General features: G+C 48.7%; 1 protein-coding gene across 1 annotated transcript in view; it reads left to right on the plus strand.

Moving 5' to 3' along the window:
• The window catches only part of CYTH3 (cytohesin 3), an 88,383-nt gene that overhangs the window by 65,249 nt on the left and 8,371 nt on the right, over positions 1 to 14,763 (plus strand). Inside the window, exons 2-5 of the mRNA XM_065893476.1 lie at positions 301 to 383; positions 2,652 to 2,716; positions 3,153 to 3,219; positions 10,257 to 10,375. Of these exons, the coding sequence (XP_065749548.1) occupies positions 301 to 383; positions 2,652 to 2,716; positions 3,153 to 3,219; positions 10,257 to 10,375 (334 nt within the window). The remainder of the gene's footprint in view (positions 1 to 300; positions 384 to 2,651; positions 2,717 to 3,152; positions 3,220 to 10,256; positions 10,376 to 14,763) is intronic.

A 14,763-nucleotide genomic window follows, 5' to 3' on the forward strand; every position in this document is an offset into this window, starting at 1 on the left:
GTGGGTTTCATGTGTGTTGGAAGACTGAGTTCAGCCATTGTTAATTGTGTGGGATTCTGTATCATAAATATACCACAGTTTATTCATTTTCTTATTAGTGGAAACTTAGGTTGTTTTTCTATTAAAACAATGCTGCTATGAATATCTTACATGTGGTCTGTAAGCGAGGGTTCCTTGGGATAATACCTACACAGTCGCTGGCTTGTACAATACCCGCCTTCAGCCTCACCAGAAGTTGGCAAATTGTTCTCTGGAGTAGCTGTTGTTTACTTGTTTAACTTGATTTTTTTTTTCTTTCAGTGCCTGAAGACCTCTCATTAGAAGAGAGAGAAGAACTTTTAGACATTCGTCGAAGAAAAAAGGAACTTATTGATGACATCGAGGTAAAAAAATGTCTTTTAGTTTTTGCTCTTAGGTAAAATTGTAAATCAAGTCGTTTGCAGAGACGTGGATGGACCTAGATACGGTCATACAGAGTGAAGTAAGTCAGAAAGAGAAAAACAAATATCGTATATTAACGCATGTATGTGGAATCTAGAAAAATGGTACAGATGATCTTATGGGCAAAGCAGAAATAGTGACACAGACATAGAGAACAAACATGGATACCAAGGGGGAAAGGGCGGGGGGTTGGATGAATTGGGAAATTGGGATTGACATATATACACTACTGTAAAACAGATAACTAATGAGAGCCTACTGTATAGCACAGGGAGCTCTACTTGGTGCTCTGTGGTGACCTAAATGGGAAGAAAATCCAAAAAAGAGGGGATATGTGTACATGTATGGCTGATTCACTTTGATGTACAGCAGAAACTGACATAGCAGTATAAGGCAACTATACTCCAATTAAAAAGAAAAAGGATAAACAACAAGGTCCTACTGTAGAGCACAGGGAGCTATATTCAATATCCTGTGATAAACCAGAATGGAAAAGAAAAGGAAAAAGAATGTGTGTGTGTGTGTGTGTGTGTGTAGCTGGATCACTTTGCTGTACAGCAGAAATTAACACAGCATTGTAAATCACCTATACTTCAATAAAACAAATTTTTTTAAAAATTGTAAATCAAGTAGCTTCATGAAAATGTAAAAACGTGGGTATTTAGTATGCGTTTATCCGAACCATATGGAGAGGCAGAGCGTAAGAGTTACCCAGGCTGGTGAAGCAGAGCTCGTGCTCACGGGGCGGCGTGGACTCATTGGAAGAGAAGTCATGCCTGGAGTCACGGGCGAGCGCTGTGTGACTCTGCAGTCACGATGGGCGTCTTCACACGGCAGTGGCGCCTGCACACGTACTGCTCCCGGAAGTCTACAGCGAGGCCGCGCTTCGTCTACCAGGGTCCCTGGCATGCTGCCTGGCACATGGTTGGCACTCAGGTGTCCTTTGAATGATGGACTAAACATATATTGAGTTCTAGCTATGCACCGAGCACCTACTAGCTGGTGGGAGTAGAGTGACGGACAAGACACAGATAGCCAACCGTTGCACTTTCCACACTTGTGTGCTCAGAGGACAGGGTGGAGGGGGTCCCGTGGGAGACCCAGAGGAGTCAAGCCACAGTCTCCGAGTCGGAGCGTCTGTAATAGCCGCAGAAACGAGGCAGAGGGGCAGCGCTCGCGGCTCCCGTCTGGGGCTTCCTCGGGAAATCGACTGCACGTGTGGCTGCTCCCTGGGAAGCTTCCTAACCGTTGTCCCGCCAAAGTCAATGTGGCCTCCCCGGCCACTTGCTGCGGAACTGAGCTGTGTCCAGACAGTAGCTCCTTTCTAGGGGCTCACAGTTTGAGCCTGAAGTTTCTTGGCACCTGAGATCATAGGGTCTGAATAAAAATCTCTTTGTATTTGAGAGATAATTCATGAAACTTTTTCTTCTAAGGTTACCCGTCATTCTCAGAAAAATCAGATAACCCAGAACGTGTGCTTTGGTTGAAGAATGAGAACATATTGTAAGGCTGACGTTCTGATTTGGACGTTAGTAATAACAGTGCCCATGGAGCCTTGTGTAGCTCCAGCGACCTCACTTCTGAGTTGAGGGTGCCCAGGCCCAGGAGGTCAGGGCTGTCTCAGCCAGTAAGCGGTAGGGAGTCTGTCCCTTCTGGGGTCCTTGGCCTGTCTGAGGGCCCCAGGCAAGATCGTTGTCACCTCCCGGGCTCTGTCCACAGTGCCTCGTCTCACGGAAAGTGACAGAGATCACCCTGAGACGGTGGTTGGAGGCCCGATACCGACCTGACTTGAGTTTAAGCCTCGCCCCAGGTCTTCCCAAGAAGTCAGGTGCCGGCGAAGGCAGGTGGGCATGTGTGGGTGACGTATAACGGGACTCATTGCTTTCCTTTTGCCGTTTGTATCTTTTTACACCTGTGATGTTCTCCCCAGGGTCCCTTCTTGATTTTACACACACACACTCCAGGATCTGCCTGCGGGACCCCTCTGCTCTCGTTCTGATGGGAGATGGACAAACAGTAATTTTGTTTGCTCATGAGTTGGCGTGGCTCTGACTACGAGACTGTCTGTGTCCATAAGCAGTGCTGGTTTCTCCATACCTGTGATGTCCCGATGAGACCTGAGGGGACCTTGCACCCGGGGGGCTAAAAGGTCTCTGAAGGTGGAGAACCCCCTCTCTCACCCCCACAACGCTTTCTTTCTTTCTCGACAGAGGCTGAAATATGAAATCGCGGAAGTGATGACGGAGATCGACAACCTCACGTCCGTGGAGGAGAGGTGAGCGGCTGTGGCTGCACCTTCAGGTCACCCTCCAGCCGAGCTCGCGACGCTGTGGTGGCCACGGCGGGGCGGGCAGCCTGTCGGGGCCTCGTCCTCCTCCTCCGCCCCCCTCATCTTCCCTGCTTCTCCCCTCCCCACGTGGTCCAGTTCACCGTCAGGCCTTGTAGTTGAGGAAGCCGCGCAGGCCCCTCAGAACACCCTGCCCAGACATGACCTTTCTGTGTAACAAGAAGCTCTGCTTTTGCTGAACAAGTTAGCAACTGTGAAAGAAAAGAGCTGCAGTGGCCGTACCTCTGCTGCTTCCACCTGGGCAGGGGGCCCTGGGGGCCTGTGCCCTTTCCTTTCCCGAGCTGTCCTCTTGGGAGGGGACGTGAGCTCCCGGTGCTTTGTGCAAATGTCCAGTAACGACTTCTTCGTTCGTTCAAACGCACAGCAAAACTACTCAGAGGAACAAGCAGATCGCCATGGGAAGGAAGAAATTCAACATGGATCCCAAAAAGGTAAGAGAACGTCTTCAGTTTTCTGGCCTGTGAGAGACTGATGGATGGATGGATTGACCGATTTTAAAGACGTGCTCCCTCTTGGACAAGGGTGGGCATATACCTCATAAAGACACTGAGTTGATGTTCAGTTTTACCACAAAGGGAGCTGCTGATCAGCAGGGGCAGCAGAAGTCCCTGGGCCAGAAGGCCTTTGTTTGGGAAGTACCGAGTCGGGGCTGGCCTCACAGGAGCTGCCTGACGCTCAGTTCCTTGGTTCCTCCAGGCCGAGCTTTTTGCTGGCCCTCAGGAGCCCCAGGCCACGGAGTCGCATGGCCCATCAGGGCAGAGATGGTAGATTTTATGGTCTAGGGGGTTAAAAGGTTCAAGGGAGAGGTCTTCCTTCCTTTCATTTACCTTAAAAATAAGACATCTGTCTGAAAGACCAAGCGACTCCAGATTTAAGCCAATATCTTTCCTCAAGTTGGATTTTCTAGGAAAGCACCCCCCAAGAAATGAAACCTGCAACATGTAGCATCTTGTTTTTGAGATTTGAGCTCAAGGACCTATTAGCTGAACCTGTAAAGCTTCGTGGAACACATGGCTCAGTCGTAACATCGTTCTGGTTTTGAGAAGAGTGGACCTGATCAGCCGCTAAGGTTCGTGGTCTAGGAGAGGAGCGGAGAGACGTTGTCCACAGAGAGGTGGCCTCAGGCCCTCCCTGCCGGTGACTTCATTCCTCACTGGTCTTTTGTTGTTGTTGTTTGGTTGCACCAGATCTTAGTTGCGGCAGGTGGGCTCCTTAGTTGTGGCATGCGAACTCTTAGTTGCGGTATGCATGTGGGGTCTAGTTCCCTGACCAGGGATCGAACCCTGGTTCGATCAGTCCCCCTGCGTTGGGAGTGTGGAGTCTTATCCACTGCCCCACCAGGGAAGTCCCCTCACTGGTCTTTAATTTGTGTTCACGTCTGACGTCTTCCTTGTTTTTCCTGGCATCTCTGTACTAATTACTTGTTCATTCGGCAAACGTTTGCTGATGGCTGGAATTACACCGCGCAAGATGTCAGATCTGTAAATTTACATCTGTAGGTGCAGGCACAGTTGCAGATGTTATTTAAAGATATACGTACCACCTTTCCCTAGTCAAGGTTTGCAAATTAGGGTTTTGTCAAGATATTCGCAGGGCTGCAGCACAGGAGGGTCTCTGTTTAACTCGGGTACTCTGGCCACTGTGAAAGTTGTCCTGTTGCTTCCTAATTCTCTGCTTACAGGGTATAAATCAACTCCAGGTTGTCAGTGAGAACAATTCAAATTGTGAATTGGGTAATAATTTGATATTTGGGATTAGTAACAGTCTTTTTTTTTTTTTTAGAAGTTGAGTCTATAGAGTAGAATTATCAGCAGATGTAATAAGCATTGGAAGCATCTCAGGAGAGAGACGGTCTAACAAGAGGACGTTTTATAAACTGGGCCTTAAATTTTCAAGTGCAGTGCAGGGTAGCACGCCGTTCAGTTCATGGGGAGATTCAGATCTTCTCTCAAAACAGACAAGTTTCGAGTGGTACCTAAAGTCCTCACCATCAGGGTCTTGCCGGTTGTCTTATTTCACATATACTGTGTGTCAGATTTACGATAACAATGGCTAACGTTTATTGAGAAGTAGCTCTGTCAGGAGCTGTGCTAAGGAAGCATGTGGCCTGGTAGACTTTAGTCCCTGTGACGACCTCCTGAGGGTGGTTGCATCTTAATTCCTGTGTCACAGCTGGGGAGCGGCCAAGGAGCACAGAACCCGACTCTGAGACTCATGCCTGGAACTGTGGTGCTTCCTGGGCTCTGGCAGACTCTGGGGTTGGTTCGTAGGTGGCCCAGGCCCCTGGCCAGCCCCGTGGTGCCTGCTGGCCCGTCTCGGACGTGGGTGTTTCATCTGCTGTGCCTGGGCTGCGGCAAATTGCACCACAGGCTTCGTCTCGTGTTACTGTTCACCTGAAAGAGTTTTTGAAACATTAATTCTTGGTTCCATTTGACAACTTACTTGTGATTATGTTGTGTGAAAAAACCACTTGACACATTTAGTCTGCATGTTTGCTTTTTCTGGGAATAATTATCAAAATTCTCTGGTTTTGTAGACTTGGTTTCAGCACTTGTAGTCAATGCCAGCCGTCCTAACAAAATACCGTACACTGGGTGCCTTAAGCCACAGATTAATTTTTCTCACAGTTTTGGAGGCTGGACGTCCAAGATTATGGTGAGGTTCTGGTGAGGACCCTCTCCCTGGCTTGCAGACGGCTGTCCAGGTGCTGTGTCCTCACATGGCAGAGAGGGTCAGATTCTCTGGCATCTCTGCTTATAAGGACACTGATCCCATCAGACCAGGGCTCTGCCCAAATGACCTCATCGAACCCAAATCACCTCCCAAAGGGCCCACCTCCTAATACCATCATATTGGGGGTTAGGACTTCAACGTGGGAATTTTCAGGGGACACACGCATTCAGTCTGTGACAGCACCGGATGATCTCACAATTCAAACTTGCGTCTCTGCCGTGGCCCAGGCCCTATTAAACCACGTGACATTGTGAAACACGAGGCTCTTGTCAGGGTGAATTCGTTCTTTCAGGCCAGGAGGAAGATTTAAGTCCCAGAGTGATAACACACTGAGCAAGGAGCTTTGCCTTGTTCGGGTATGGGGATACCCAGGAGTAGCACTTGGGTTTATAAATACAGAAGAGAGATGGTTGATGAGATCAAGGAAGCTGAAAACACTCGGCAGACTCTCCCTTTTATTCCCAACTTCCTAGAAGTGCCTTTAAAAACATAGTACATTGGGCTTCCCTGGTGGCGCAGTGGTTGAGAGTCCGCCTGCCGATGCAGGGGACACAGGTGCGATCCTTGGCCCTGGAAGATCCCACATGCCACGGACCAACTAAGCTTGTGTGCCACAACTACTGAGCCTGTGCTCTAGAGCCTGTGAGCCACAACTGCTGAGCCCGCATGCCGCAACTACTGAAGCCTGCGCGCCTAGAGCCCATGCTCCACAATGAGAGAAGCCACTGCAGTGAGAAGCCCGCGCACTGCAACGAAGAGTAGCCCCTGCTCGCTGCAACCAGAGAAAGCCTGCGTGCAGCAACGAAGACCCAACACAGCCAAAAATAAATTAAAAAAAAAAAGAATCCGCCTGCCAATGCAAGGGACACAGGTTTGAGCCCTGGTCCGGGAAGATCCCACATGCCGCAAAGCAACTAAGCCTGTGAGCCACAACTATTGAGCCTGCGCTCCAGAGCCCCTGAGCCACAGCTACTGAGGCTCACGTGCCTAGAGCCCCTGCTCCTCAACAAGAGAAGCCACCGCAATGAGAAGCCTGTACACCGCAACCAAGAGTAGCCCCCGTTCGCCACAACTAGAGAAAGCCCGCGCACAGCAACGAAGACCCAAGGCAGCCAAATAAATAAATTTTAAAAATAATAGTAAAAAAAAAAAAATATTTTAAAACCTTTAAAAAACAAAAGAAACCAGAGTGGAGGAAATATTTCAAAAAAAATATTGGAATATTTCAGAACTAGATTAAGATCAAGTCCTTAAATTCAAAGGGCTCACCAAATGCCAAGCAGGGTACATTTCTTAAAGACCTGTATGCATAGATATATTGAGTAAGATATCAGGAAACCTGTGGATTAAGAGAAGTGTAGGAAATTTCCAGGAAGGAAAGAGCAGATTCTCTAAGAAGAAACAAAACCACAGCAAGCTCGTCATCAGCGGCAGCGAATCAAGGACAATAGGGAAATCGTGTTTTCCGAAGTCTGGGGAAAAGTGATTTAAATTAACCACTAAGACCTTCTCTGAGCACCAGAAATGGAGTAGTTGGAGTAGTACATCTCTGATCGGGAGGTGAGCCCAAGGGCGAGATGTGGGATTGAAAAAAAGAAGAGCAGAGAGACCAGAAGAACTTACAGTTAAGTCTACATAGTGATTGTTGTAAGAATACTTTTGAAAGCTAAGTCCCAGATTATCTCGATATGTAAGTAGCAAGAAGGAAAGGAAGGAAGTTAAAAGCTGGCTGAGGTTTTCTGGACGTTGGTAGATGAATATGTTTAAAAATTTGTTAAAATTAAGAGTCGCCACTAAAAATAGCAATAAAATAGGACTTCTGAATTGTTAGCGTTTACCTGATGTATCTGTTTTCTAGGGCTGCCGTAACAAACAGCCACAACCTTGGTGGCTTCAATCAACAGAAACTCATTGTCTCGCAGTTCGGGAGCCGGGAAGCCCGAAATCCAGGTGTGGGTGGGGCCTGTTCCTTCCCGAGGCTCCAAGGGAGCCTCTGCTGCAGCCTCTCTCGCAGCTCCCGGGGCTTCCAGCATCCTTGCCCGTGGCTGCATCCCTCCCGGAGTGTGACGTCTCCTCCTCTCTGGACAGGGATGCGGGTCCTCAGGCCGAGAGCAGGCCTCTTCCTCTGCTCGGTCTCATTCCCTCCCAGGTGCAGCCAGCCCCTTTCTCCTTTGCAGCTGCTCTCTCTGCCTGTGGCCTGGGCTCATGCCAGTGGCTCCGTGTTTTCCGTGACCAGGGAGGGCCTCCGTCTCTTGCACAGGGAGCTCAGGCTTCCCTCGGGGCCTCCTCTGCCTGCCTTATGTGACGTTTAAGCACAGAAGGGATCCCCTTGTGCTGAGCCGGTCTGCCTTCCCAGATCCTGGGAGGTGGTTAGATGGCACTTCCTCTCGGAGAAGTTTCCGAGTGATTGGGGAGCGTTGGGTTTTAGAGCAGGTCGTGTGCACCTGGAAGAATCCAGGAAAGCCTCATCCACAGCCCGTTCAGTTCTGGGGGACATAGGCTGAGGGGGTTGCCAGGGCCCCTTGGCCGCAGAGGTTGCCGGTCGGATGACTCTGCAGACAGCCGGCAGGGTGGGGAGAGGGCAGGGTCGGAAGGATGCAAGACCCTCTTGCAGCCTCGGCCCCGCTGAGGACACACAGCCAGGTAGCATCCCCAGAAGGGAGGCTGGCCGCTGGGCCACCACCCTCACTGGTATGACAGCCGAAGTGGTCACGAAAGACCAGGCCAGAACTGTCGCCCCGATGTGAGCCTCGATCCCCCAGGGAGCCTCTGCTTCTGCTGGTCCCTTTGTCCCCGACCTCTGGCTCCTGGGAGGCCCTCTCCCCTGCCCCTACCGTGTCGGGAGCGGCAGAGTCTCCCGTCTCCACCCACAGCCAGCCCGTGAGTCCTCACGACAAGGACTCCAAGGGCTCCATCGAGGCAGCTGGGGGCAGCTCTGCCTCTGGCCTCGTGGCAGGGCTTTTAGGTCAGCCTTGGAGCCTCTGCCCAGCTTCACAGAGCTCCCCTCCCTCACAGAGCCCTGAGGGCGTCCCCAGCCCTGCAGTCTCCCCTCGCCTTGCTCCATGGGCACCTGGGTGTGGCATCGTGTCCCCTGAGTAAGTAGCGCCAGCACCGCCCTTGTCCAAGGCCTTGTTTTCCGGAAGTTGGGTGAGGACAGTTGCACACCTAGGATCAGGTGCTTTGTTCCAGTGTGGAAGATGATACCCAGGTGGCTGTACCCACTTAAGCTCCCACCAGAAATATAGGGCAGTTAATTTAAGACTGTCAGACTTAACTGTTTTTTTTGGTAAACTTTTTTTTTTTTTTTTGAAGAATAACATGGTGCACAAATTTTAAATGTACAGCTTGAAGAATTTTAACAAATTTAAATACTCATGTAACCACAACCCAGAACAAGACGCAGCTGTGGAACATTACAGGGCACCTTCCTGGCGTCTCCTCTTAGGGAATGAATTCTGAGCTATCAGCATAGATGAGCGTTACCTTTTAAAAAATTTACGTAGGTGGAATTAAAATATGCTGCGTCCTTTTATCCATGTCACGTCTGTAGATTCATCTGTGCTGTTGTTTATTCCGTGGCGTGCTATGGTCTTCCATCGTGTGAACGTGCTACAATGTACTTGTCGGTTCTCTTACTGACCCACTGTTGGGTTTCCAGTTTTTAGAAATTCTGAATGAGGCTGCTGTGGGCATTCATGTGTTTAAAAAAACGAATAGACCCTTCAGATGCATTCATGGGGCATGAGGGATCCCTGGTCTTCGGCCCTTAGGCTGTTAGCTGCATTTGTAGAAACAGCTTCTGGGCAGAATTCCCTCTTCCCTTACAAGCTTTCCAACATGTATTTTGAAACCAGCTCAGAAGCTCTGCCCGAGGTAAATTTTTGCTATTGTTAGGGCTTCCCGTGAGACAGAGAAGCGATAGTTCGGGCCCAGCAGCCCCTCTGCAGCCGTTCATAGAGACTGTTGCGCTGGTCTCCGTAGGTCCTTCCACGGGTGTGGATTTGACTGCTGTGTGCTCAGTGGCATAGTGACTGGTCACCTGTTCAGCCACAGGTGGCAGCACATCTGTGAAGACAGCTTATGCAGCGGGCTGTCTTCTCACGGCGGAGGTGGCCGCAGGGCGTCGAGTAGCTCCCAGGTGGCAGGACTGGGGTCCTGTGTGCTTCCCAGCCTTTCCCTGTATGCCGGCTGCAAGGGCTCCTGCCATCACATCTGCATTCAGGGCAGGAAGGAGGAGGAAAGAGCTGCCAGGTCCCCTTTTATCGGGAAAGGAGCAGCTTTCCTGGGTCCTCCTCACAGACTTCATCTCTGTTTGACCAGATCTGTTCACAAGGTCATTTCTGGTTGCAGAGGAGTCTGGGAAGGGGGGCTTGGGATGGGTGTTGGGTTGGTCAACCATGTGCGATGTGTTCCTGGTGCACACAGCACAGATCCTTTTCCTGAGCTGGGGAAATTCGGTGTCACTGTTCCTTCTGCCTTTATAATCTCTAATAACACTTAGAACGGTCTGTTCAGTAACTTGTTTGTCTCTTAGCCTGTTCATTTGCCAGGAGGCGTGGAAATGCTTTTCTCTGATGGGTAAAATGTGTTACGGTGATGTGAGAATCCCATGGTGCTCTTGCATTAGTTTTGCCGTGTCCGAACCAGTAAGGTCACGACACTAAATGTATTTATCTTTGAAATACGAGTCTGGTGACCCTCCTAACCGGTGCTTCCTTTTTACGCTCCTATTCAGGGAATTCAGTTTCTAATAGAGAACGACCTGCTGCAGTGCTCCCCGGAGGACGTGGCCCAGTTCTTGTATAAAGGGGAAGGCCTGAATAAGACGGTGATCGGGGACTACCTGGGTGAAAGGTGAGTTCAAGGGCAGGGGGCAGCCTGCCCACCCGGGCCGACGTTTGCATCAGGGTCTATCACGTGGGCTCTGGGGGTGGCTGTGCTGGCCGAGCGAGTCCAGCGCAGCCACCTCCTCCCCTGTGCCCTTGTGAGCAGAGAGGTGTGGGTGTCCTGGGGCTGGGCGGGGTCGCTGTTCCTCTGGAATCCTCTGCTCATCCGGGAAACCAGGACAGAACCGAGAATGCCGCTGCCTCCCGCTCCTTGCTTCGGAAAGCGTCTTTGGGTGTTTTGCACAGAAATACCCGGATCTCTCAGCTGTCGCCTTTCTCCTGTTAGTTGGGGGAATGAGTAAAGGTGGAAGGTTGTTATTTTTTAAATGGAGAGCGGCCAGTCAGGCTTACTTTCTCGACCTTCTCCACTTAAAAGTCCACTGACTCTGCTTAACAGAGGGCGGGGCAGGAGTCCTCGGGCAGTACATCCCCTGAATGTGTCAGAATAGACTTGGGCAAGGAGCAGACAGCAGTGTTTTTAAACAGAAGGCCAGCAGTCGCTCAACCAGCGTGGTTTCTGTTTCGAGCTTTTCATTAAAAATACTTGATCAGAAGTGAAGAGCAGAACACTTCCCAGCTCACTCTGTGAGGCCAGTGCTACCTGATACCAAAATCAAAGACATCACAGTAAAAGAAGTCTACAGACCAATATCACTTACGACTGTAGAAGCAAAAATCCTCAACTAAATACTAGCAAATCAAATCCAGCAATATCGAAGAAGGATTATGCACCAGAACCCTTGAACAGCATGGGTTTGAACTGTGCAGGTTGACTTGGATGTGGATTTTTTTCCGTAGCAAATACTACAGAACTACGTGATCCACGGTTGGTTGAATCTGCGGATGCAGAACCGTGGAGATGGAGGAACCCCGTATGTAGAGGGCTGTGTGAGTTTACACACATTTTCAACTGAGTGGAGGGTCGCTGCCCCTAACCCCCATGTTGTTCGAGGGTCAAGTGTATTCATTGTCCTGTGAATGCCAGGTTAGTTCAACGTACGCGGGTCAGTTATCAATAGATGGCGTATCAGTAGAATAAAGAGCAAAACCCACAGGATCATCCCAGTAGATTTAGGAAGAGCATCTGACAACACTTACTGCTTCGTAATAAAAACACTCAGACTAGGAAGAGAAGGGAACTTCCTCAACATCATAGAGGGCACCTGTGAAAACCCCACAACTGCATTGCTTCCCCCTTAAGATCAAGACTCTTCTCAGCACTTCCATTCGACTTGGTACTGGCAGTTCGAGCCAAGGCAGTTAGGCAGGAAAATGAAATTAAAGGCAACTAATTTGTAAAGGAAGGATTAGAACCGTTTCTATTTGCAGATAACATAATCTGGCATATGGAAAATCCTGGGGAATCACTAACAAGCTGTTAGAACTAGTAATTTCAGTAATGTTGCAAGATATCAGCTCAATATACAGTCTCACTCATGTCTATACGGTAGCGATGAAAATGCTGAAAAGGATATTATAAGAAAACAGCTCCATTTACAGTAGCATTAAAAAGAATAAGACACTTAGGAATAAATTTTAACAGAAGAACAAAATTTTTACTCTGAAAACTGTAACGTATTATTGAAAAAAATTAAAAGATCCAAATAAGTGGAAAGACTTCCATGTTCATGGATTAGAAGACTTAGTATTGCAAAAATGGCGGCACCTTCCACATTGATAAACAAATTTAACACGGGACTTCTCTGGTGGCGCAGTGGCAGGGACACAGGTTCGAGCCCTGGTCCGGGAAGATCCCACATGCTACGGAGCAACTCAGCCTGTGCACCACAAGTACTGAGCCTGTGCTCTAGAGCCCGTGAGCCACAACTGCTGAGCCCGTGTGCCCCAACTACTGAAGCCCATGCGCCTAGAGCCCATGCTCTGCAATGAGAGAAGCCTCCGCAGTGAGAAGCCCACGCACCGCCACAAGGAGTGGCCTCTGCTCGCTGCAACTAGAGAAAGCCTGTGCACAGCAACAAAGACCCAACGCAGCGAAAAATTAACTAAAAAAAATTATTTTAATTAAAAACAAACAAAACAAATTTAACATACTCCCTAGCAAAATCTGAGCTAACTTCTTCGTAGAGGTTGACAAGCTCATCCCATAATTCATGTAGAAATTCAGGGGACCCAGAATAGCCACAACTGTCTTAGAAAAAAAAGAACAAAGTTGGAGAACTTACACTTGTCCATTACAAAACAGACTAAAGCTACACTAATCAAGACAGTGTGGTATTGGCATAAGAGTAGAAGGAAAGGCCATGGAATAGAATTGAGAATCCAGAAGTAAACCCTCATATATACATCAACTGAGGGGCCAACACAATTCATCGGGGGAACGAATGGTCCTTTCAGCAAGTGGTGTGGGGACCGCTGGACAGCCACCTGCAAAAAGAGTGTCACTGGGTCACTCACCATATACAGAAATTAAAGTGGGTCAAAGACCTAAGTATAAGCACTTAAACTATAAAACACTGAGAAGAAAACACAGGGGTAAATCTCTGTGACCTTGGATTAGGCAAGGGTTTCTTAGATATGACAGCAAAAGAAAAAAGTAGAATCATCAAATTTCAAAACACCTGTGCTTCAGAGGATGTCCTCAAGAAAGGGAGAAGACAACCCAGAGAATAGAAAATATTTGCAGGTCATATATAAATGTGATGAAGACTTATATCTAGTATATAAAAAGAATTCTTACAACTCAATAAGACAGATAATTATAAAATGGGCCAAGGATCTGAATAGACATTTATCCAAAGAGGATATATACATAGGCATATGATAAGGCCAATAAGCGTATGATGAGATGCTCAACATCAGTAGTCATCAGGGAAATGCAGCTCAAAACCACAGTGAGACAGCACTTCATATCCACCGGGATGGCTGTAATTAAAGATGATGATAAATGTTGGTGAGGATGTGGAGAAACTGGAACCCTCATACACCGCTATATAAAAAATGGTGCAGGGCTTCCCTGGTGGCGCAGTGGTTGAGAGTCCGCCTGCCGATGCAGGGGACGCGGGTTCGTGCCCCGGACCGGGAAGATCCCACATGCCGTGGAGCGGCTGGGCCCGTGAGCCATGGCCGCTGAGCCTGCGCGTCTGGAGCCTGTGCTCCGCAATGGGATAGGCCACAACAGTGAGAGGCCCGCGTACCGCAAAAAAAAAAAAAAAAAAAAATGGTGCAGCCACTTTGGAAAGTAGTTGGCAGTTCTTCAAAATGGTAAACTTACCATGTGATCCAGTAATTCTACTCTAGTTACAAACCCAAGGGGGAAAAAGAAACTTGCATGCACAAAAATTTGTGCACCAATGTTCACAGCCACATTACAGCCCCAAAGTGGAAACAATTCAAATGTCCAGCAACTGACGGATAAAGAAAATGTGGTCTCTCCATACAATGCAATGTTATTTGGCATTAAGAAGAAAGGAAGTATTGATACATGCTACAACATGGATTTAAAACATTCAAAACATTATGATGGGAAAAGAAGTCAGTCACAAAAAGGCCACGATGTTGTGTTATTCCATTTTATATGAAATGCTCAGAATTGGTGGATTTATAGAGACAGAAAACAGGGGTTGCCTGGCGCGGGGGCACCGTGAGGATTGGGAGGCGATGGTTCAGGTGTGGGCGTTCTTTCTGGGGGAATGAAAATGTTCCAGAATTGCTCATGGTGATCTGTGATATACTAAATATGCTAAAAACTGTTGAATTATACACTTGAAATGGGTGAACTATATGGGTTGTGAATTATGTTTCGACAAAGCTGTTTTTTAAAAAAATGGAAGGGTCTCCTAGGAGTTCAGGCACTGAGTCTAACAGACACCTAGTACAGGACAATGTGCTAGGAGGACCAGAGTCTGAGTGACTCCCCGGCGTCCTCTGGCTGGTGTGCGACTACAGAGATTAAATTAACTATGACGTTAGTATAATGCGCGGTCTGGCAGGCACTGCAGATTTGTAGTCCAAAAATATGGGAGCTTCCCTGCTGGCACAGTAGTTAAGAATCTGCCTGCCGATGCAGGGGACACAGGTTTGAGCCCCGGTCTGGGAAGATCTCACATGCCGCAGAGCCACTAAGCCCGTGCGCCAGAACTACTGAGCCTGTGCTCTAGAGCCTGTGAGCCACAACTACTGAAGCCTGCCTGCTGCAACTACTGAAGCCCGTGTGCCTAGAGCTCGTGCTCTGCCACAAGAGAAGCCACCGCAATGAAGAGTAGCACCCATTCGCTACAACTAGAGGAAGGCCGCACACAGCAATGAAGACCCAACGCAGCCAAAAAAAAAGAAAGAAATGAAGTCCTGGCTCCGTGCCAGGCACTGTTCTAGGCGCTTGGGTGGCGTTGGTACCTC

Source organism: Phocoena phocoena, chromosome 15 (assembly GCF_963924675.1).
Source record: "Phocoena phocoena chromosome 15, mPhoPho1.1, whole genome shotgun sequence".
NCBI classification, from domain to species: Eukaryota; Metazoa; Chordata; class Mammalia; order Artiodactyla; family Phocoenidae; genus Phocoena; species Phocoena phocoena.